At 44.8% G+C, this 20,478-nt stretch overlaps 3 protein-coding genes across 3 annotated transcripts in view; 2 read left to right on the plus strand and 1 right to left on the minus strand.

Moving 5' to 3' along the window:
• UTP4 (UTP4 small subunit processome component) overlaps positions 1 to 9,170 on the minus strand; it is a 32,984-nt gene extending 23,814 nt beyond the window's left edge. The window contains exons 1-4 of the mRNA XM_069085479.1: positions 9,044 to 9,170; positions 7,143 to 7,303; positions 1,435 to 1,626; positions 161 to 245 (exon numbers count right to left, since the gene is read on the minus strand). Coding sequence (XP_068941580.1) covers positions 161 to 245; positions 1,435 to 1,626; positions 7,143 to 7,303; positions 9,044 to 9,161 — 556 coding nt within the window. The 5' untranslated portion in view covers positions 9,162 to 9,170. The remainder of the gene's footprint in view (positions 1 to 160; positions 246 to 1,434; positions 1,627 to 7,142; positions 7,304 to 9,043) is intronic.
• Positions 9,171 to 9,206: 36 nt separating this feature from the next.
• On the plus strand, positions 9,207 to 17,165 carry CHTF8 (chromosome transmission fidelity factor 8). The gene is made up of 4 exons (XM_069085483.1): positions 9,207 to 9,278; positions 15,941 to 16,000; positions 16,262 to 16,379; positions 16,782 to 17,165. Exons 2-4 carry the CDS (start codon positions 15,978 to 15,980, stop codon positions 17,004 to 17,006), a joined length of 366 nt encoding a protein of 121 aa, XP_068941584.1. The 5' UTR covers positions 9,207 to 9,278; positions 15,941 to 15,977; the 3' UTR covers positions 17,007 to 17,165.
• On the plus strand, positions 17,003 to 20,447 carry DERPC (DERPC proline and glycine rich nuclear protein). The gene has a single exon (XM_069085478.1). The coding sequence runs from the start codon at positions 17,003 to 17,005 to the stop codon at positions 19,277 to 19,279; it is 2,277 nt and encodes a 758-aa protein (XP_068941579.1). The 3' UTR covers positions 19,280 to 20,447.
• Positions 20,448 to 20,478: the final 31 nt, after the last annotated feature.

The raw sequence follows: 20,478 nt of genomic DNA on the forward strand, positions 1-20,478 counted from the left end.
GTGGTAGCTGCAAACCCTGAGGACGCTTGGGGTGCTTGCTGCTACAATAAGAGATGGCTCCTCTCAGACACCAGATAAAACACCTCTTGCGACAAGCACAAAAGCATCTCAACTTCCAGGAAAGGGCATTCCTTGTACTGACCCCTAAAATGCCCTTTACCTTTCTGTCGTTCTAGAGTCCGTTCAGGCTGGATTTTGTCTGAGGTGACTTGGAACAGCTTCACAGACCCATCCTCACAGCCTATCTGTTTGGGGGGAGGGGGAAGGGAGGAAGAGAAAGGAAGAAAACCAAAAAGATGAATATACCTAAAAATATACAAAAACACTAAAGTTTTTTTTTTTTTTAAGAAAAACATTTGAAAGAGAGTGAATCCTGGAGTCAGGAAACCATACCCTACACACCCTGGTGAGCTAAAAAAGCTCAACAGTGGAGTAAAGAGATAGATTACAGTGACAAGAATAGGCCACAATCACGCCTATGCTAGAAGCCCATCTTCTAATTGAGTCAAAATCATCAGTGAACATTCATTCAGAGCAAAGCACAACAGGCATGTTGCTAATTGAATCAGAGGGATCACCGGTATTGGAGTCAGGAAGGACCTGGGTTCAAATCCTGGCCCTGACACTAGCTCCATGCACTGGGCAAATCCTTTCACTCCTCTTACCCTGTTTCCTAATTTATCAAATAGGAAGAGGAAATGAAACTACTGACAACTAGATCAAAGAATGTTCCACACTGGTAATCAAAGGAGAATGGCTCATGAAAACACCCCTGAGGCTTTACCTCTTCCACGCCCCCCCCCCCCACATTGTTAGGATGTACTGTAAGTTGAAAAACAGGAAGGATTCAGGGAAACTTGGAAGAACTCACATGAACTGAACCAGAAAGAAGTAAGCAGAGTTAGGAAAACAATATGTTAGCTGGCCATAGAAGGCTGAACAACGTCATGATTAATCAGTTTTAGGAAACTGCTGGTGAAATATGCCCTCCTCCTCTTAGAAAGAGGTGAGGCAGTGGTCTATAGTTAACAAATAAAACATATACTATCAGACAAGGCCAATGAATTAATTTATTTTGCTTAGCTATTACTTGTTTTGTGGGAGGATTTTAGGGAACAGGTCATTGGGAAATAAAACTGATTTAAAAAGAGCATCAATAAGAACTTTAATTTTTTAAAGAGACAATTACAGAAAAACAAATGAATGCAAATAGGATAAAAACAAAGTATGAATAATCCCAAAAAGTTCCAATCCCATCACTGGGAACATTCCAGAAGCAGGATGGTGTAAAAATCAAAACTACTATATTGTGAAAGAGGAATTTATTTAATTCTCCCTTGTCATACAGAAGGAAACTTTTTTTTTTTAGTGAGCCTAAAAAACCCCTCATTCTGTATTAATGGCATATACTTCCCTTTCCCCTCAAATACTAACCGCAAGGTACGAGCCACTTGGGTCAGCAGCCATGCTCCAAATGGGACCTCCAAAGCCATCCACGGAATACTTGACACTCAGCTTTTCCAAGTCATACTCGATAATGTCACCACTGAGTCCAGCACTGAAGAGCCGCTGTCCTTTTGCCCAGCACAGAGCTTCCGTGGATCGACCTTCATGGCCTGGGAAAAACTACAAAAACACAGCAATACTTTGTTCAGCTGTCACGTCATCATACTCATCTATTAGCATCTACTAAGTACTCAGAGAATGCAGAGAGCTTATATCACAACCCAAAACAAATGAAATAATTTGATTTGGAAAAATGGATCTTTTGGCTTGTTCTTCTCAGCACACATTTGGTTTTGAGAAGCAGTGTGGTGGTACACAGAGCGGGCCTGAGATGTCTGGGCTCTGGGATCCTCAGGATGCCCCACAACTTCTGAGTGTCTTAAGTGGCAGCACAGGTGCTCACAGATCTCATTTTACCTCCATAATAAAAGGTTTGGCTCTGATTCAGAGAGAGGTATCTGAAAAGAACACACTAGCCAAAAATAATGAACAAATCCTTGGGGTTGGTTCTAGAGGCTAGAAATTACTACTATTCGTTCTAATGTCTGGGTCATAGATTTAAGGTGAAATCAGTGATTTTAAATAGCATCTTACTAAAAACTCAAAAGGCTTCCTAGCTATTTTGTTTTACTCTCACATCCTTAGGTGTGAAGTAGGAGATAAGTACATTTACTATTTTTCCTTTGCCAGATTGACACACACATAGGAGATTAAGTGACTGGTTCAGTACAGCTCTTCTGCCTGTTAGCCTTTTCCTCTTTCTACCAGGATAGGGATCAGTCACTTTTAAAAGTACTGAATGGGGGGCAGCCAGGTAGCACAGTGAGTAAGAGCACTGGCTCCACTGTTGGGATGACTTGTGGATCAAATCCAGCTCAGACACTTAGCACCCACCCAGAAACACCTGGCCGTGTAACCTTGAGCAAGTTACTTAACCCCAATTGCTTAGGGCAGCCAGGTGGCTCAGCAAGTAAGAGCATCGGCTCCAGTGTCGGGATGACCTGGAGAATCGAATCTGGGCTCAGACACTTAGTACCACACCCAGAAATAACTGGCCCTGTAACCTTGAGCAAGTTACTTAATCCCGACTGCTTAAAAAAAAAAAAAGTACTGAATGGTCCTAATGGGACTAAAGAATATCTTTATGGGTGCTGCTGGCCTAGGCAGGGAAGAAAATTAAAGGTGACCAATCAATCAAACAGTTAGCAAGCTCTTATTAAGTTCTTTAATATGTACTAGGCACTGTGCACAGCACTGGGGATACAAAGAAAAAGCAGTTTTTGCCCTCAAGGAGCTTACCTTCTAATGGGGGTAACTATGTAAAAATAAATAGGTAAATGCAAAGTAGTTGAAAGGTAGCCATAGCAGGTGGAAGTGGGAAGGCTGGATAATGACAAAACCTTGGATGGACAGACCAGCAAAGACCTGTTAGATGGGGTGGCATTTTAACAATCTTTAAAAAAAATTTATTTCCCTGGCCAATTACATATAAAAACAATTTTTAACATTTGTTTTTTCAAATTTTTGAGGTCTAGATTTCCCCCTCCCTACCCCCAATTACTGAGAAGGAAAATAAATGTGTAGTTCATGCAAAACACATTTCCATATTAGTCATGTTGTGAAAGAAAACTACACAGACCAAAAACTCTGCTTTAGGAAAAAAAACTTTGATAAATTATGGATTGGAATGTCGAGAGTCTTGGGGTGGGGAAACTGAGGAGAAAGATACTAGAACAATGGAGGTGAGAGGTGATGAGGGCCCAAGGGAGGGCTGAGGTCACATGCAAGACATGCTGTAGACAAAAGACCTGATAACTGGCTGGGCATGAAAAGCAAATGAGAGAGAGAAGCTGAGGTTTTGAACCTGAGTGATTGGAAGGATGATGGCACCACTACAATCATGAGAAAATTCAGAATAGAAGAACGTTTGGGAGGGAATATAATGAGCTCTTTTTTGGACATGATTATTTTGAGATGCCCACCAGGACATCTAGTCCAAAATGTCCAAAAGGGAGTTGGTGATGTAGTAGGGAGTAGGCCTGGTGGTCCAGAGAGACTGGATAAACAGGCCTGGGAAATCACCTGCATAATAGAGAGAATAATAGTAGCTTGCATTTAAATAACATTTTAAAGTTGGCAAAGTTTAGAGTTTACACATGTTCTCTCATTCCTCACAATAAATAAAAAGGACACTTTTATTATTTCAATTTACAGATGACGAAAATGAGGCAGACAGAAGTTATTTGATTTATCTAAGACCACAAAGATGGTAAGTATTTAAGGTAGAATTTTAATTCAGCTCTTCCTGATTCCAAGTCCAGCCCTGTTGACTGAACCAACTGGGAGCTCAAGAGATTACTAAGTGAGAAATTAAAAACAAGACAGAGCCTTGGGGGACATCTAGATCTGGTGGGCATGACATGGGTGAAGAATGAGGAAATTAAAATTAGGAGAGCCAAACATCACAAAACCCAACAAGAAGAAAGTGTCATATGATATAGAGGGGTCAAGTAAGATGGGAGCAGGAAGAGGTCATTAGATTTGGTAATTAATCAATGAGCAGATCACTGGTAACTCATGGTGGAATTTCAGTGGAATGATAAAGTAAGTAACCATATCGAAGAGATTTTAGAAGACTGTGGATGAGACGAATTAGAAACAATAACTAGGTATTTACCCCCCAAGAAGTTTAACTGAAAATCGGAAGAAAATGTAGGATGATAGTTGGAAGATCTGATAGGATCAAATGAAGGCTTTTTAAGGATAGGGGAGAGGTGGCAGTGTTTGTAAGTATCAAGGAAGGAACCAAGAGATAGGGAGAGACTGAAAATAACAGAGGGTGTGCATGATGCTGGGGATGGGATCAACAGCATTATCCTCAGGCAGGCAAAAGGACCATCTCACATCTTTAGAATGTGGAATGAATGAAGGGGAATGTGGTGGGGGACAAAGTCAGAAGGATGTGAGATGTGCAAGAGGGGAGAAGAAGCGGTTCTATTTAGAAGGCCTCCCTTTCTTCAGTGAAGTATGAGAGGAGGACCTCAGTGGGGGTGGGGGAGCAGCACAGCAAACTCAAGAGAACGGCAAGTGAGTAAAATATGGAATCAATCAGGGAGAAGCAGTACTGTAGTGAGGACCCAGTTACTATTAACTAGCTAGCAAATACGGAAAGTTACTAAATTGTGCTTACCTTTTGACCTACCTATATCATTACTAGGCCTATATGAAGAGGAAATTAAAGAAAGAAGAAAAGGACCTATATGAACAAAAATATGTATAACAGATCTTTTAATGGTAGTAAAAAACTGGAAACTAAGGGGTTGTCCTACTGGGGAATGATTAAACACATTGTGGTATATGAATATAGTGGAATATTATTGTGCCACAAGAAATGATGAAATGGAAAGTTTCAGAAGACAATGAGAAATATTTTATGAACTGATATAGAGCAAAATAAGCAAAACTTGGAGAAAAATGTATGCAATGATAACATTACATAGAAAAACAACACTGCTGTAAGAAATGATGAGTAGAATGATTTTAGAAAAACATGGAAAGACTTGCGTGAAGAATGAACAGTGAAATGAGCACAACTAAGAGAATGTCGTCCGCAGTAACAGCAGTATCATTTGGAAGACAACTGTGAAGGACAGTTATTGTGGGTACTACAAACACTCAAGTCAATTACAAAGGACTTATGAAGGAAGATGCTTTCACATACCTATGTCTGTATCTGTGTCAAATGGTGGTCTTCTCTGGTATGGGGTGGGGAGAAAGGGAGGGAGTCAGGTCAGAACTTAAAATGTAGCAAAAAAAATTAAATTCAATTAAAAAAAAAGAAAAAAACTCTGAAAGACTTTAGAACTCTGATGAACCTCAATGATAAGTCAGGAATTCAAAAGAATGAAACAAGCTACCCACCTCCCAAAAGAGAGGTGATGAGCTTAAAATGCAGAATGAGACATATTTTCTGACACAGCTAATGTGGAAATTTGTTTTGCCAGACTGTGATATTAACTGAAGGTTTTAGGGGGGAGTTTTATTTTTTGCTGGGGGGTGGGAGCGAAGCCCAGAGAGAAGGATAGACTAACTGAAACAATTAAAATGAAAATAAAAAATAAATTTGCTAGAATAAAGAAACAGAGAAATAAGAGCGGAGAAGAGGAAAAATACGAAGAAAAAATGCAGGACAAAGAGAGGAAAGATCTCTCTGATGCTAATGCAATTAAGTTAACTACTTTTAAACACTTACCAAATATGGGCCGCCAATCTCTATGCTAAACTATTCTGCTTCCCCAGTTCTCACAGGACATGGGATTCCCTATGGTAGTCTAGGACAGATTCTCACAACCATGTTGTTCAATGTATAAATTAAAATGCACAGGATTACAAAGGAAACTCACTCTGCTGAAATAACGTATCAAAAGATATTTTTAGACATCCATAGACCCTCAAAACTCCACCTTACAGGTTCTATCATTGCTGACTAGGGTCTTAGAATCAATCTGATTCAACCGCCTTGTTTTAAAGAAAAGAAAGCTGAAGCCTAGAAAAGCTAAGTCAACCAGTCTAACATCAAACAGGAAACCAAGTCAGGAATAAGGCTCCAACCTCTAGACTCTAAGCCCATCACTCTTCTTCATTATATATATATATATATATATATATATATATATATATATATATTATCCCCCTCCCCCAAACACAGAATCTAACTGAAGCTCCTAAGGGCAGGAATTATTTCATTTTAGTCTTTGTATTCCCACAGTCACGAACAACACCATGCACATAGTAGATGCTTAGGAAACATTTGCTGAATTCAGATGGATGCCTGTCCCTAAGGCCAAACATCATCAGTTCTTACTATTCATCACTGGTAATAAGCCATGGTTACTTTTATCCCTTAAGTGCTCTGCTCTCCCCACACACCCACAGTCCTGTGGCCATTGTTATCCTTCTGAGGTCTTGGCTCTATGGGTTTGAAAAAACAGGTTTGTCACCATGCTGGAGCTGAAAGGGTGAGCTCTGCTGGCAGGGTGCTGTGTGGGTCAGGCTGTCTTCCTATTACTGAGTTCTTGACCCAGATCATGGCTCCTCAGAAATAACTAAGGGCATCAATAAAATGCTTATGCAATTTCAACCTAAACCGGGTAGTCTGTGTTCCTGTACCCACAAAGGTTTTCCCAAACAAGTGACCAGTCCAATCTTTTTAACACAGCCATGGATTTTTGTTGAAACAGATTGACTCTGGCCAGGGGTCCCCAGGCAGTAATTGTTAACAAGTGATAAGAATGAAACAGAAATGACACTTTTCCCCTTGATGTCCATAGAGGGATTTGGCCCAGGTATAATTCTTCTGTAAAAGGGGTCCCCAAAATGCATGGCCACCAAGCCTCTTACAGTTCTGAGGCGGTAGCTGAAGGAGCATAGTGGTTTAGCTTGTAAAAGGTTCTGGCCTCTTTAAAGCCCAATGAGGCCACAAGGTACAGCAAGTCCTTGTTAGAGGGGAGCAGAGTAGAGCAGACATGGTAGGGAGAGGCGCAGCCCTGGCTTTGCTCCCTCCTGGCTCTCAGGACCCTCACCCACAAAAGGAAGCTGTCAGCCCAGATGACCCCAGAGGCCCACCACAGACTGACCTTTTCCTGAAAGCTGTTGGCCGACAGGTTGTAGATCTCAACTGAGCCGTCCAATCGGGAGACAGCCAGTCTATTGGACTGGTGATTGTACGCCACACATCGGACTCCCACAGGGACATAGTTGAAGAAACGCACCCGATGAACCTTAAATTCACCCATTCCTGCAGAAGGAAATATAATTCATCATTAAGCAGCTACTCCAAGGGACGTGTCTTGTGCAACTGTTCACTGGAGGAATCAAAAGCAGCCTTTACTCTGTGGCTCCTCACCTGGGGAGGGTGAAGGGGAATTAATTCTGAACAATTACTGGTAATGTTATGCCATACATATTGTAGACTCCTTGAGAGCAGGGGCAGTCTCCTACCTTTCTCTGTATACCCCATGCACAGTCCCTAGCACAAAGTAGGCACTTAATAAATGCTTAATGACTGACAACTAATAAACTAAGTTTCTAGAATCTCTTCTTGGTCTGAAGGAATGACAAAACAGAGGATTCATTCGGCAAGTAATTATAAAGTGCCTACTGTGTGTCAGGGATTGTGCCATGTACCAAGAAGAGAGACAAAGACTAACTTACCTCAAACTAGGAGAGGGGGAGAAGGAGACCACAGATGCAACATGAGCACAGAAAAATAATATATCAGACTTGCAAAGTGAATACAAAGTAGCCTGAGGGGGGAGGGGAGGCGAAAACAGGCCTCCGGTAGGAAACCGGGCATTCCATGAAGTAAAAGTAAGGAGACAGACCATTCCAGGCTTGTGCCCAATTTAAAGATATGGAAACAAAGGGTCAGAACTTAAACACCTGGCCCAGAGTAGGATGGTTAGGAAGGTGGGACTGTTCATCCCCCATCTACCTCAATGGGAGGGGATGGAGGTTGTCAAAGAGACCAAAATGTAAGAAGTAATGCACTAGGGAGTCTGGAGACCCAAATTCAAGTCCTGCCCTAGAAACCAGAGGCAGGGTCACTTTGTAGTCCCTTGAGCTTTACTTTACTCATCTGAGAATGGAGACAACAATACTTGCATTACTGAGCCCACAGGGTTGTTGTGAAGAAAGCTCTTTGTAAACCCTGAAACACTGTGTAAAACGAGTTTGGCAGAGGATTTCAGCAAACAGCCAAGGGGGGAGAAGTTCTAAGAAGGGATGTCCATCCAGCTCACAGCGATGCCCTCGGGGTCTGGGGAAGCACATCTGTAACCCCCGACCATGTGCCAGAGATGCCAGCGGGAGCACTGCGCTGCCTGTGGGGGAGATTCAAGGACTCGTGCCATCCTTGTGGGTACAGGGCTCACAGTCTAATAAGGGGTGAAAGATGGACTCAGAGTCCTCTGACTTTGCATGAGCCGTTCCCTCGATTCTCTGAGCCTCAGTTTCCCCCCGGTCAACTGAAGGAGAGGCACTTAGATGATCCTTAAGAATCCTGCCCTGAACCCACAAATCCCTCCATAAATGCTAAGCAGCCAGGAGGCTCACTGGATGGAGGGCTGGACTTGGGGCCAGGAAGACCCGAGTTCGAATTCAGTCCCAGACGCTTCCTGGCTGGGTTACCCTGGGCAAATCAGTTTCCCCATCTGTATGATGAGGGCACTAACAGCACCTCCCCCCCCCCCCCGTTGTTGTGAGGACCAAAAGTGCTTTTGCAAATCTTATGACTTCAGTCTAAAGGTAAAGTTAATGCTGCTATTACTTAACCGGCGACCACTTAGTAGGCTCCTCCTGTATGCATGCCAGGCTCTGGGAATGAGACGTTCCTTGGGAGCCGGCGCCGTAAAAGAGCCACCGGCAGAAGGGCCTCCCGCCGTCCCCCAGGAATCTGGGGGGGGGCGCCTGGCTGGGGGGCGACACCCCCTCCCCCCCACGAGGCAGGGCCGCCTCCCTCCCCCATCGCCACACTCACCTCCGCGGGCCTCAGACCTCCGGCCTCCAGCCCAGCTTCTCCCGCGACTCGCGCTCCCCTCCCCACCCGGCCTCGACCTCGCACCACGTGCGCGCGCTTTGACCCCGGAAGCAGTCATTGGCCCCACGGAGCCGGAAGTGCGCAGACAGTGTTAGCGGCGGCGGACGGTGGCGGCGGGAGGTTCGGTTGTCGCCCGTTGGCCGCGAGGCGCCGCGTTCGGCGGCCGCCATTGCAGGTCAGGCCCCGGGCGGGGAGTGCGGGAGGGGGAGCGGAAGGGGCCCGGGAGGCGAGGGCCGGGGCTCGGGGAGGTGCGGCGGCGGGAGGGCGAGGAGGAGGGAGCTGGCGGCCCCGGGAGGGAGGACGGCGCGGGAAGAATGGCGGGCTAGGGAGGCGGAAGGGGCCGGGGCTGAGGCAGGAGCGGGAGCGAGCGCGGGCGGGCTCAGCGGAGCCGGGCGGGGGCGGAATGGGCTCTAGTCGCGGGCAGCGACCGGGGCCTCGGCGGCAGCAGGGCAGAGCAGGGCAGGGCCGGGTGGGGGCCCTGGGGGCCCTGTGGGCCCGGGAGGACGCATGGAGGGGACCGAGGCGGCGGAGGAGGCGAGGCCGAGGTGGGCCGGCTCGGGGCCGGGAGGGAGGCACGTGGGTCGGGGACTGATGAGTGCGTGGGGGCTGGCATGGCTCGGCGTGCAAGGCCGTGTGATTGAGGGACGCGGGCTGTAGAGGCGGGGCAGACGTGCTGGGGCCGGGGAACCTGGATGGAGAGGGGATCCAGGAAGTTCGAGGGGACCATTTGGAGGGATCCCAGGAAGAGGAGGAGAGGGGGAGGAGAGTGGACTCAGGAAGTGGGGGGGAGGAGCCTGGGCGGGGGCCGGGCGGGCGGCGGGGGCGGGGTGCAGGTATCCCGGGAGGGGGCCTCTCGGGAAGGGCTTCGCAGGGCCGGGAGTGCCAGAGGAAGGCCTCGGGGGAGGAGGAGACCGGGCTTGGGAGAGATGGCGGAAAGCAGGGTCAAGGACCCGGGGTGTGAGTAAGGAGGGAGGGTGTGCACAGATGCTGGAGTAAACTCAGCCCGACCGAAGCGACTTTGCCGGCGCAGCCTGCGGAGGAGCAGGAGCGTGTTGTGAAAGTTACACGTGTACGCATAGTGTCCACACACATTTTTGAAGCCCACCCCTCCCGATGAAAAGTTCTGAAACATCAGTCCCCATACACATGGTGCCCCTCTGGGGGGAGGGGGGCCAGGGTCTGTGCATCCACATGAGCCTGTCAGTAGACAGGATGCCACGAAAACACTGTTAATAAAAAGATGTCATCTTCTTTAAAACCACATTAACTGTTCGTGTTTTGGAAGAAAGCACATGGAAAAGTTCATGATATTATAGAGTAGAAGTCCATCCTGTGAAGCAGTCTGGTGGTGATCCAAGTTTCATGTTGCTCACACCATTTCTCAAGGATCATCTAGTATGATCCCATCATTTTACTGCTGAGGAAACTCAAAACATCCCTCTTCCCCCCAAGTTAAATAATTTGCCTAAGGTCACATGGGTAGAAAGTCAGTGTGGTGGGATTCAAATCTAAACTTCAGCACTCTTCAAACTATGTTCTGAAACTTAACATGGTAGCTACTAAATGAAATAATGGTAAAAAAAAAAAAAAGCTCTTTGCAGGTGGCTAGGTGGCACAATGAATAGAGCACCGGCCCAGGAGTCAGGAGGACCTGAGTACAAATATGGCCTCACATTTAATACTTACTAGCTATGTGACCTTGGGCATGTCACTTAATCCCAATTGCCCTGCCCTCCTCCCCCTCCAAAAAAAAAAGCTCTGCACAATATCTTACACATAGTAAGCACTATTTAAGTGTTACCTATTTTAAGGAAGTTTCTGGAGAAGTAGAGGAAGCCATTATGATTAAATTCACCTGGCCCTTCAAGTAGTAGTTCAAGATGGAGCCAACATAAATTGTATTATGTAGAAAATAATTCTTTCGGAGCTATAAAATTGGAGCATGTTTTCTCCTAGATATGTATTCTAAGCCCAAATTTTATATCTTGAACTTTATAGGGAAACCCTTGGAAAGAGTTTAAGAAATTGACTTTAGAAATAATTAAAATTTAAAGTTGGTATTAGGGAAAGGGATCCCTAAGATCACAAAATAGAAGGATTATCATTTGAATAATGAAATATATTATGCGAAATATCCACTAAATATTCCTTTTTAAAATTTCAGCTTTTGTAATTACATCAAACCTTTGGCTAGGTATTAAATAAGTTGTCCTTTAGGCTTTCTGTATAGCTCCTTTTCCTCGAGGGCACTCTTATTAAAATAAGTAACTTTAAGTGCCTGTTAGTTATTCATGATGAACTCTTTGACATGAGTTTCATTTTTTTTAAGTGTTCTCATTTTAAAAATTAGGAATCTGAATTTTAGACAGATTAAGGGAATTTCCTAAAATCAAAGCTGACCAGTAAACTGGACTACCAGTCTATTCATTATTTAAGTTCACCTTGTCCTAAGAAACAAAGACATGCATTTTAGATTGAATGCTTTAATTTCTGGGAATGTGAAACCATTTTCTATGACATCTCCCTTCCTGAGGTTTTCCAAGTGGAATATACAGTTTTCCAGGGTTCAATATACCAAGAAGAGTTCAGTATTTTAGCAACCAGGAAAGACAAAGAAAGACAGCTAGATACTGACTGTTGTAAAGAACGCATCTCCTGAAGTGATGGCATGTATTCAAATTCACAGTATTTGAAATTATAATTCTATGAAATATGGTATAGATGTTTTTTCCCCCTGGCCAACTGACAAATACAGTAACTACTTTGATGTCCCTGTGCAAATCAATTAATTTTACTTTGACATTAATTCCTTAAAACCACATACTTGAACATTTTTTTTTGTCTCGTCTCTCAGCATCTGTCTTGTCTCTCCTGCAGTGCCGTAGGTGCTCGATAAATGGGCCATGAATGAATAACATAAGAATGAAGTTAATGTTTATAAAGCATATTGAAATTTTAAGTATCAGAAGGAAATAGAAATGAAAAATATTTCCCAAAGTATAAGTCCATCATTAACTTTACCCAGTATACCCTACAGCCTTTTTTTCCTTTTTAAAAAATAGCCGCCTTTTCAACTGCCTTGAGTTATTCCATACACTTTCATCTCCCTAGATCTGTATTACTTCTGTGGGTTTGAATGTTTTTATATTGGCCCAGAGTTAAAAAAACAAAACAACTTAAGTCATAGTCTTATCAAAACTGGATTGCCACTTCTAATGTCATTAGATTTATGCTTCCTAGATGCCTTGTAGGAAAAAACCAATTGAAGTGGATTTGAGGAGCACTTTCATTGCCCTGCTTTTAATTCAATTGCATAACTTAATGGACCAGTATAATTAGTGGATCAAAGTCTACCTGTGAAATATTGTCACCTTGCTGCTGTCACACATTCCTTTCTGTATAGATCAAATTTTAAGAGTTTCAAAGGCCAGGCTCAGTTAATTTTCTCAGATTGAATAATGTTTGAAATATGAGTAGTCTGGAGCTTCAAAATTTTCTTGTCAGTTTTCATTGTGAACGCTGTTTGCTTTAACAAGATTTGACCTGTACTCTGTGCCTTTTTCTTTAGCAACAGATGTGCTCTAATATTACATTTCCTTCAACCCCACTTTCTAGAGTCACAAATTGGACCCCTTAACCTCTAGTCTCATCATAGCCCAAATGATATATCCAATGGGCCATAAGCTTTAAGCCTACCCAAACCCTAAAAAGTAAAATATTTAGGTACATGAAGTAACAGTGAGATCAAGAAGCAAGGAAGGGAATAAACAACATAGAGTTTTATGATAACAGGAGATTCCTGTATTCTGAAGCAGAGCCTGAGAATATTTCTTTGCCAGTTAGCTAAACTACGTGTTCTTTATTCTGGGGAATAGACTATGCACAGAAATAGTCCCAAATCAACTTGGTATACAGTAATGCCTGTAACTTGACTGCCAGCACTGACAGCTGCTGGAATACCCAAACTGAGTTTAAGTTTTTAGTAGTATTAATTTTTTTTTTTTTGCTTTTTGGAGGGAAATTGGGGTTAAGTAACTTGCCCAAGGTCACATGGCTAGTATTTTTGTGTGGGTGTTGTGTCTGAGGTCGGAACCGAACTCTGGTCATCCTGACTCGGGGGCCGACACTCTACTCACTGCACCACCTAGCCACCCCTGGTAGTATTAATTTTGCCAGAGCAGCTGCCAAGAAGATAGGTACATTTCAGGCATCCTTCTGTGACAGTGGTAGAGAATGGGGACTTTAAGGTTTGTGTCAGAATGTACCCATCTCAACAACTTTTAATCTTCCAAGTCACGAGATAGTAAGGGCTAAACCTAGCAATGGAATTGTACACTATAACCTCAGAATGTTTAAGTACTGCACTGTATCACCTGTAAAACCTTGGCTGAGTCATTAAATCTCTGAACCTCATGTTCCTCATCTGTATGAGGAAGAGATTGCTTGGAGGATCTTTGAAATGAGAGGATCATCAAAAAATGCTCTCCTTTTTGAACCTAAATCCTATGATTCTTTTTGCTTTCTTTTGAATACAAATGTATAGTGAAATTAACCTTTCAGAACAGATGCCTGAATTATTTCTGTGCTCTAGAGTCAGTGAAGTTATTGATAGTTGCTAGCCAATAACTTGGAGTTCTTGTCTACCTCTCACCCTGATTCATTAAGTAACTACACAACATCTTACTTAATAAGCAAGTGTTATAAATTATTCTTCCTGGATTAGTTCTTGGCCAAGAAACTGGAAGGAAGGAATGGCAGAATAAGGTGTGGTGCACACTGTATCTTAAATGCTGGCCCATAATTTTTTTAAATATTTGCCCATCAGGGACTGATTTTTATTCCATTAAGACCCCATTGATCTCCAGAGTTGCTGGTAACCATATATTCTGAACTCCAAATCTAGTGATGTGGTCTGACAGACTTATTTGCCATCATTGTCAGGAGGTCAACTCTGAAATAGTACCATGCCAGAGATCTGGAACATGGAGGTGCTGCTTTTGAATTGAAAAAACTCAGCAGAGTGTTAAGAGAAAGTTCTTTTACTTTACCTCCTTAGTAGTCTGCTGCTTCTCTGCAGCTATCTGTTCTTATACTGTAACTTATACTCATTTAGGTTAAAAAAAAAAATCACATCATCAGTCAAAGTTATTAGCAGGGGCAGCTAGGTGGTGCAGTGAATAGAGAACCGGCCCTAGAGTCAGGAGGACCTGAGTTCAAATCCAGCCTCAGACACTTAGCATAAAGCTAATCGTGCGACCTTGGACAAGTCACTTAACCCCAATCGCCCTACCTTCCCCTCTCCAAAAAGCAAAAAAAATAAAAGTTATTAGCAGCTGGGTGGTGGAGTGGCTAGAGTGCTAGACCTAGAGTCAGGAAGACCTATGTTCAGATTTAACTTCAAACACTAGCTGTGTGACCCTTGGTGAGTCATTTAACTTCTGCCTCAGTTTTCTCATTTGTAAAATGGGGACAGTATTAGCACCTGCCACCCAGATGGTTGTGAAGATCAAATGACATGATGTTTGTAAAACTCTTTGCAAACAGCATGCGCTATATCAATGCTAGCTATTAACTATTTTTTCTAAATATAGGCCTTGATTAACCCACAAACTTTAGGATACCCCTCCTCCCAAGTGTTTTACATTTAGGCTTTCCAGGTGTTTAGTCTGCCCATAATTTGTGACTAATTTTTTTCCCATTTCTACATATCAGTTTTCCTTTAGAGAGTTAAAATTCTCTGTGATTTATAGAAATGTGTTTTCTGTGGAAATAATGAACTGCTTTTCAAACCCAGAAACGGTTTTTTTTAGGACTATCAATATTGCTATTTTCTTGTCTTTTAATTCCTTTAGAATCTCCTTATTCTACTCATTAACTACCTCATGGTTTCCTGGGTTGAATTATATCTTATTCCTCAGAAACTCTAGTTTTAGTTGAAGTCCCAATCTGACTCTCTAATGTGTCATAATGAAAAGAAAGATGAACTTGGAATTCAAAGACCAGGGTTTGAATTTGAGCCGTAATTGTTTCACCAGAGTCAAACCATTTGTCCTCTCAGCCTCTGTTTTCTAATGTATAAAAAGATAATGCTTATACCACCTGTTTGATAGGGGGATTATAAACCATGCAGTATTAGTAGTTGTTGGTTTTTTTAGCGTTAGTTATTTTTTTCCCCATTGTACTTCTGCCTGATTTATCTGTATTCATTGTTGGCACCAATAATTCCTTTTCATGGTACTTTTTCCTCATGTTTGTTATTTGAAATCTAATGAAATTTCATGAGGTTTTGAATTTTTGTATACTTTCTCATTCTTCCCATGAACAAATGTTAAGATCTTAAGAAGCTGATGTTTAAAAATTTGGGGCTTTTTAAAATCCCTCCCAAGCTAAACCTAATAGGCAAATGAATCTGCCATGTGTGATGATCAGGATATTAATTTCAAAATATGTAGTTTATTCTCATTGTTGTTTAAACTTTCTTTTGGATAGTACACAAATTTGCCACAAGATGACACTATTGTATAAGACAAATCTCAGTATGGTACATCTGGTTTCCCTTGTCTGTGGGAAATGGCATGGACTTTAGATGAGTCCCTAAAACATTCACAAGAATGCTTAAAATGATGCTATTGACATTTTCTTGCCCTAATTTTTGCTGGAGACCTTTTGTGTTTCAAAATAATCTAGAGTGATTGAGTTTGGGAGGGAAATTAATGAAGTTTACATTGTATCCCCTGGAAAAAACAATCCTGAAGTTGTTGAAAAAAGTTTTTCCTCTTTGGCAAAGAAGAAAGCATCAGATTGTCCTTATGTAAATTTTCTCTTTTCTCTTCTTAGCTTTTCTTCAGTTTGCTTTTCTGAAAGAAAAAAGCTGATGGTGCAAATTGTGATTTCCAGGTGAGTGAATCCATGTTGATACCTTTTGTCATCGTAGGGTGAATAGTAGGGGTTGGATACGTTTGATGTTTTTCTGAAAGAGCTAAGATCCCAGAGTGCATCTGCACAGATCCTTGCATTTCAACCTTTAGTTCAGTACCTAACACTACCCACTTCCAATAAACTTTTGATTAAAAAAGAATGGCTGAGCCTTTTATGGGTGGTATACTGCCCATCCTTAACCCCTCAAAAATATTGTAACCACCAGCCCTTTGCTTGCAGTGCTGGGGCTGGAGGCTTGGCAGAATGGGTGCTGATGGAGCTACAGGGGGAGATCGAGGCTCGCTACAGCACTGGATTAGCTGGAAACCTCCTGGGAGACCTACATTACACCACCGAGGTGAGGGGGCTTTCCTTACCCTGCCTAACGCCTCAGAAAACACAAGCCACAGTAAGGTGGCCCTCCCAGAACCCAGAGTGGGGACTGCCCTAAGGTTTGTTATGTGAGGTCTGGCTAATGTCCTCAGGAATCCAGTCATGCTCCTCCCCTACCTCTGAAGTATCAGAGAAGTTTTACTTTGGGGTAACTGGAGAGGTGGTATTTCTAAAGATGGAGAATGTATTTTTCTTTGTGACTGGGAAATGCACAGAGGGAGGGGGAGCAAATGTAGCATCTCAGTGTGGTGCTGCGTCAAGAAATGCCAGAGAGTAAGGCAAAGGACCTGAACAGGTTAATGGGGAAGCCTGAGTTTTATCTTGCCCTGAACCTCAGGTATCTTTTTGTTTTTGTTTTTCCTTAAAGGGAATTCCTGTGCTGATTGTGGGGCATCATATCCTATATGGGAAAATTATCCAATTGGAGAAGCCATTTGCTGTCCTGGTAAAAAGTGGTTCTGGGGAACAGGAATGTGATGAAAGTGGCAGACAGACAGCAACTTGGTACCTAGCGAAAGCACTAATAAAGACCAAGATTCTCTTCAAAACTCGCCCAAAACCCATTATCACCAACGTTCCCAAGAAAGTATGAAAGAACCAAGGATTTTTTCTAGAGAGCGGCCAACTCCCTGGACTCGTGCCCCATTCCCATCCCGAGGACGGATAGACGGTTCCCTTGGTTCACCGATGGCTCCTGTTTTGAATGCAGGCAACACAATGGGGGTAAACCCTGATCCTTTTCTTTTAGCCAGTGTTCTTGGTGGAAATCTGACTCGATTCCCAACTGGCCCTCTTGCCAGAAATCCAGCTCCTTTCTCAAAGCCATCTGGCTCATTGGCCTCAGGTCCACCTTCCTTCCCAGCTGGTGCCCGTGACTCAAGTGTGGTTCCTTTTCCAAGGGGGATGAATCCTCCAAGCACAAGCTCAGTTCCTTTCCCAAGGTCAGGTGGCCCACTTGGCTCAGGTCTAAACCCTAGAGCAGGCATTGCCACTGGTGCAGGTCCTATGACGAACCCTAGGCCAGGTGGGCTCACAGGCACAGGTCCTATGACGAACCCTAGGCCAGGGGGGCTCACCAACACAGGTCCTATGTCTAACCCTAGGCCAGGTGGGCTCACCAACGCAGGTCCTATGTCTAACCCTAGGCCAGGTGGGCTCGCCAACGCAGGTCCTATGTCTAACCCTAGGCCAGGTGGGCTCACCAACACAGGTCCTATGTCTAACCCAAGGGCAAGTGGTCTTCTGGCTACAGGTCTTGACCCCAGAGCAGGTGGTCTAGGCTCAGGACCCGGTCCTGACCTAAGAACAGGAAGTTCACTAGGCACAGGTCTTGGCCCTAACCTAAGGGCAAGTGGCCTAATGGGCACAAGCTCTGGTCCTGACCCCAGAGGAAGTGGATTCTTGGGTACTACTGGCCCTGGTCCCAATTCTAGAATGGGTGGCCTGGGCGCAGGCGGCCTGGGAGCGGGCGGCCTGGGAGCGGGCGGCCTGGGCGCGGGCGGCCTGGGAGCGGGCGGCCTGGGCCCGGGCGGCCTGGGCGCGGGCGGCCTGGGCCCGGGCGGCCTGGGAGCGGGCGGCCTGGGCCCGGGCGGCCTGGGCGTGGGCGGCCTGGGAGCGGGCGGCCTGGGCCCGGGTGGCCTGGGAGCGGGCGGCCTTGGCTCGGGTGGCCTGGGCTCAGGTGGTGTTGGCACCAGCAATCTTGGCACAGGTGGCCTGGGTGCAGGCAGCCTAGGTGCAGGAGGTCTGGGTGCAGGCAACCTGAGTACAGGCCCAGGACCAGGTCTCAACCTAAGAACCAGTGGTCTCTCAAACACAGGGCATGTCCCTGATCCCAGGGCAAGTGGATTTCTGGGCACAGGCCTTGGCCCTAACTCTAGAGTTAGTGGCCTAGGCACAGGTACAGGTCCTGGTCCTAACCCAAGAGCAGGTGCCCCGGGACCAGGCCCGGGTCTTAACCCAAGAGTAGGCCTGGGAACAGGCCAGGGCCCTAATCTGGATCCCAGGGCAGGTGGTCTCTTGGGATCAGGAGCAGGTCCCAATTTAAGACCTGCTGGTCTCATAGGCACAGGATCTGGTGTTGATTTGAGAGCATCTGGATCTCTGGGTATGGATCTTGCTCCCATTTTAAGGGCAGCTGGAATCCTTGGAGCTAATTCAGCCCCTTTCTCACAGTCATCTGGAAATATGGGTCCAAATCCATCTTCCATGACACGAGCAACAGGTCCTATAGGCCCAAACTCAGGTCCTGGTTCTAGGATAGTTGGCCTTCCAGGTCCAAATTCCTCTTCTATGCCAAGGGCTACTGGCCCCTTAGGTCCTAATTCAACTCCTTTCTCAAGGCCAACTGGCCCCTTAGGTGTAAACTCAGCTCCCTTTCAAAGGGGGACAAATCCTGCAGGCTTGAACCCAGCTACATTTTCCCAGCCCACCAGCTCAAACCCACCTACCTTTCCACGTTCCACTGGTCTTCAGGCATCCAGTACAGCAATTTTTCCAAGGTCATCTGGCCCCCTGGGCCCAAACCCAGCTAACTTCCCAAGATCAGCTGGACTGCAAGGCCCAAGTTCAGCTACTTTCCCAAGATCCACTGGCCCACTAGGTCCTAGTCAAGTTCCTTTTCCCAGGTCTGCTGCTGGTTCACTAGGTCCTACACCAGCAAGTGCTCCAGGCATAAACCCAGCTCCGTTTCCAAGGCCATCTGGTCCCCTGGGTATAAACCCATCTTTTCCTAGGGTCAATGGCCCCATATTAAAGACTGTGGTAGCATTTCCTAGGAGTGGAAGCCTTTCCGGCCCTGGCCCAAATTTTCCTAGACCAGGTGGCCCATTGGCTGCAATGTACTCAAATGGAATGCTGCCACCCTAGAGACCACCCCCTTCCCACCTAGGCTACATTGGCTGCAAGTCACCATGACTCTGGGCAAGATGGAGAGAGCTGTGTCCTGAAGGCCACGGTGAGGCTTGACTTGATCGCCATTTCTTTCCACGGCATATTTCTCCAATGAAGATGGAGTCTTCGCTTTGCTTGTGAGAGAAGAACTCTGGCAGGCAAACTCAGCCCTAAGGATGGGGAGAAAGACTCTCAGCCTCAGACTCTCAGTGTCCCGTAGCCTGTGGTGCTTTCTCACTGCTTTGTGCCGAGTTCTCTCTTTGTTACTCATTTCTTGGATTGTTCTCCTGGACTTTTCCTCAGGGATGCATAGGCCTGCCAGTCCCAGCTCATTCTGTACTACCATCTTCCCTACCAGAGAAACCCAGGTAGCTGCTTTTGTTAATTGTGTTCCAGTTTCAAACATTACTCAGTAACTTTGTATAGAGCAGCTCTGACTGGATAGTCCTTTTCAGTTCTAAGTAAAGCTTATTTCTTTATGCCACAAACTGGACATTGGCCATCTCTGGAATCCACAGGAGGCCAAAGTTGTGAAGCAGCTTCTCGCCTGCCCTTCTCGCTACTGTTACTCCCAATCAAAGAACCTCAAGATTTTGAATTGATGTTGGCTTTGGGACCTGGGGGTGGGGGGGATGGGAGGTAAAGGGGAGGGGGAGGGGAATAATCACTGCTTTTCAGCCTGGTATAAAGGCATTGTTGGTGTTTCATTCTACAATATATCATTTCTTACTGTTTCTTTAATAAATGGGATGGGAGGTTGCCGATTTTGAGCCCATTTTGTTACCTGGCCAGGGGGAAGGAACCTCACCCATGAGTTTTAATTGTTTTGGCTGAAGTTGGCCATGAGCCTGCATTCTCTTCTGTGTAGCTTGTCTAGTTGCTTTTGCTGCAGGGATAAGAAAGCTTAAGTTTGTGTTCACAGCTGAAGCTCTCTTACTCATCAGCCTGATAATTTATCAAGGATTTTGACCCAAATTACAACCTGAATTAGGTCCCAATTGTATATAACATCTTTTAATATTGTCCTGAGCTAAATGCACAATCACCTTTTGACAGTTTTGTCAGTTAAATTGACTGAGTTTCTGTTGGAAATTATCGGGGAAAGTGGTTGGATGGCAAATAAACCAGAGAGGTGGAAGTTAAATTTTAGTTCTTGTTCACTTAACGACTCTGGT

This window comes from Petaurus breviceps, unplaced genomic scaffold (genome assembly GCF_028583685.1).
Source record: "Petaurus breviceps papuanus isolate PSGF00001 unplaced genomic scaffold, PetGlider_PUasm1.0 176, whole genome shotgun sequence".
NCBI classification, from domain to species: domain Eukaryota; kingdom Metazoa; phylum Chordata; class Mammalia; order Diprotodontia; family Petauridae; genus Petaurus; species Petaurus breviceps.

Bases quoted from the DNA above. Each gene is read 5' to 3' on its own strand.
- DERPC (XM_069085478.1), top strand. From the start codon at position 17,003: ATGAAAGAACCAAGGATTTTTTCTAGAGAGCGGCCAACTCCCTGGACT.
- CHTF8 (XM_069085483.1), top strand. From the start codon at position 15,978: ATGGTGCAAATTGTGATTTCCAG. The intron at 16,001-16,261 runs GTGAGTGAATCC...CTTTGCTTGCAG, and splicing joins GTGCAAATTGTGATTTCCAG to TGCTGGGGCTGGAGGCTTGG. The intron at 16,380-16,781 runs GTGAGGGGGCTT...TTTTCCTTAAAG, and splicing joins ACCTACATTACACCACCGAG to GGAATTCCTGTGCTGATTGT.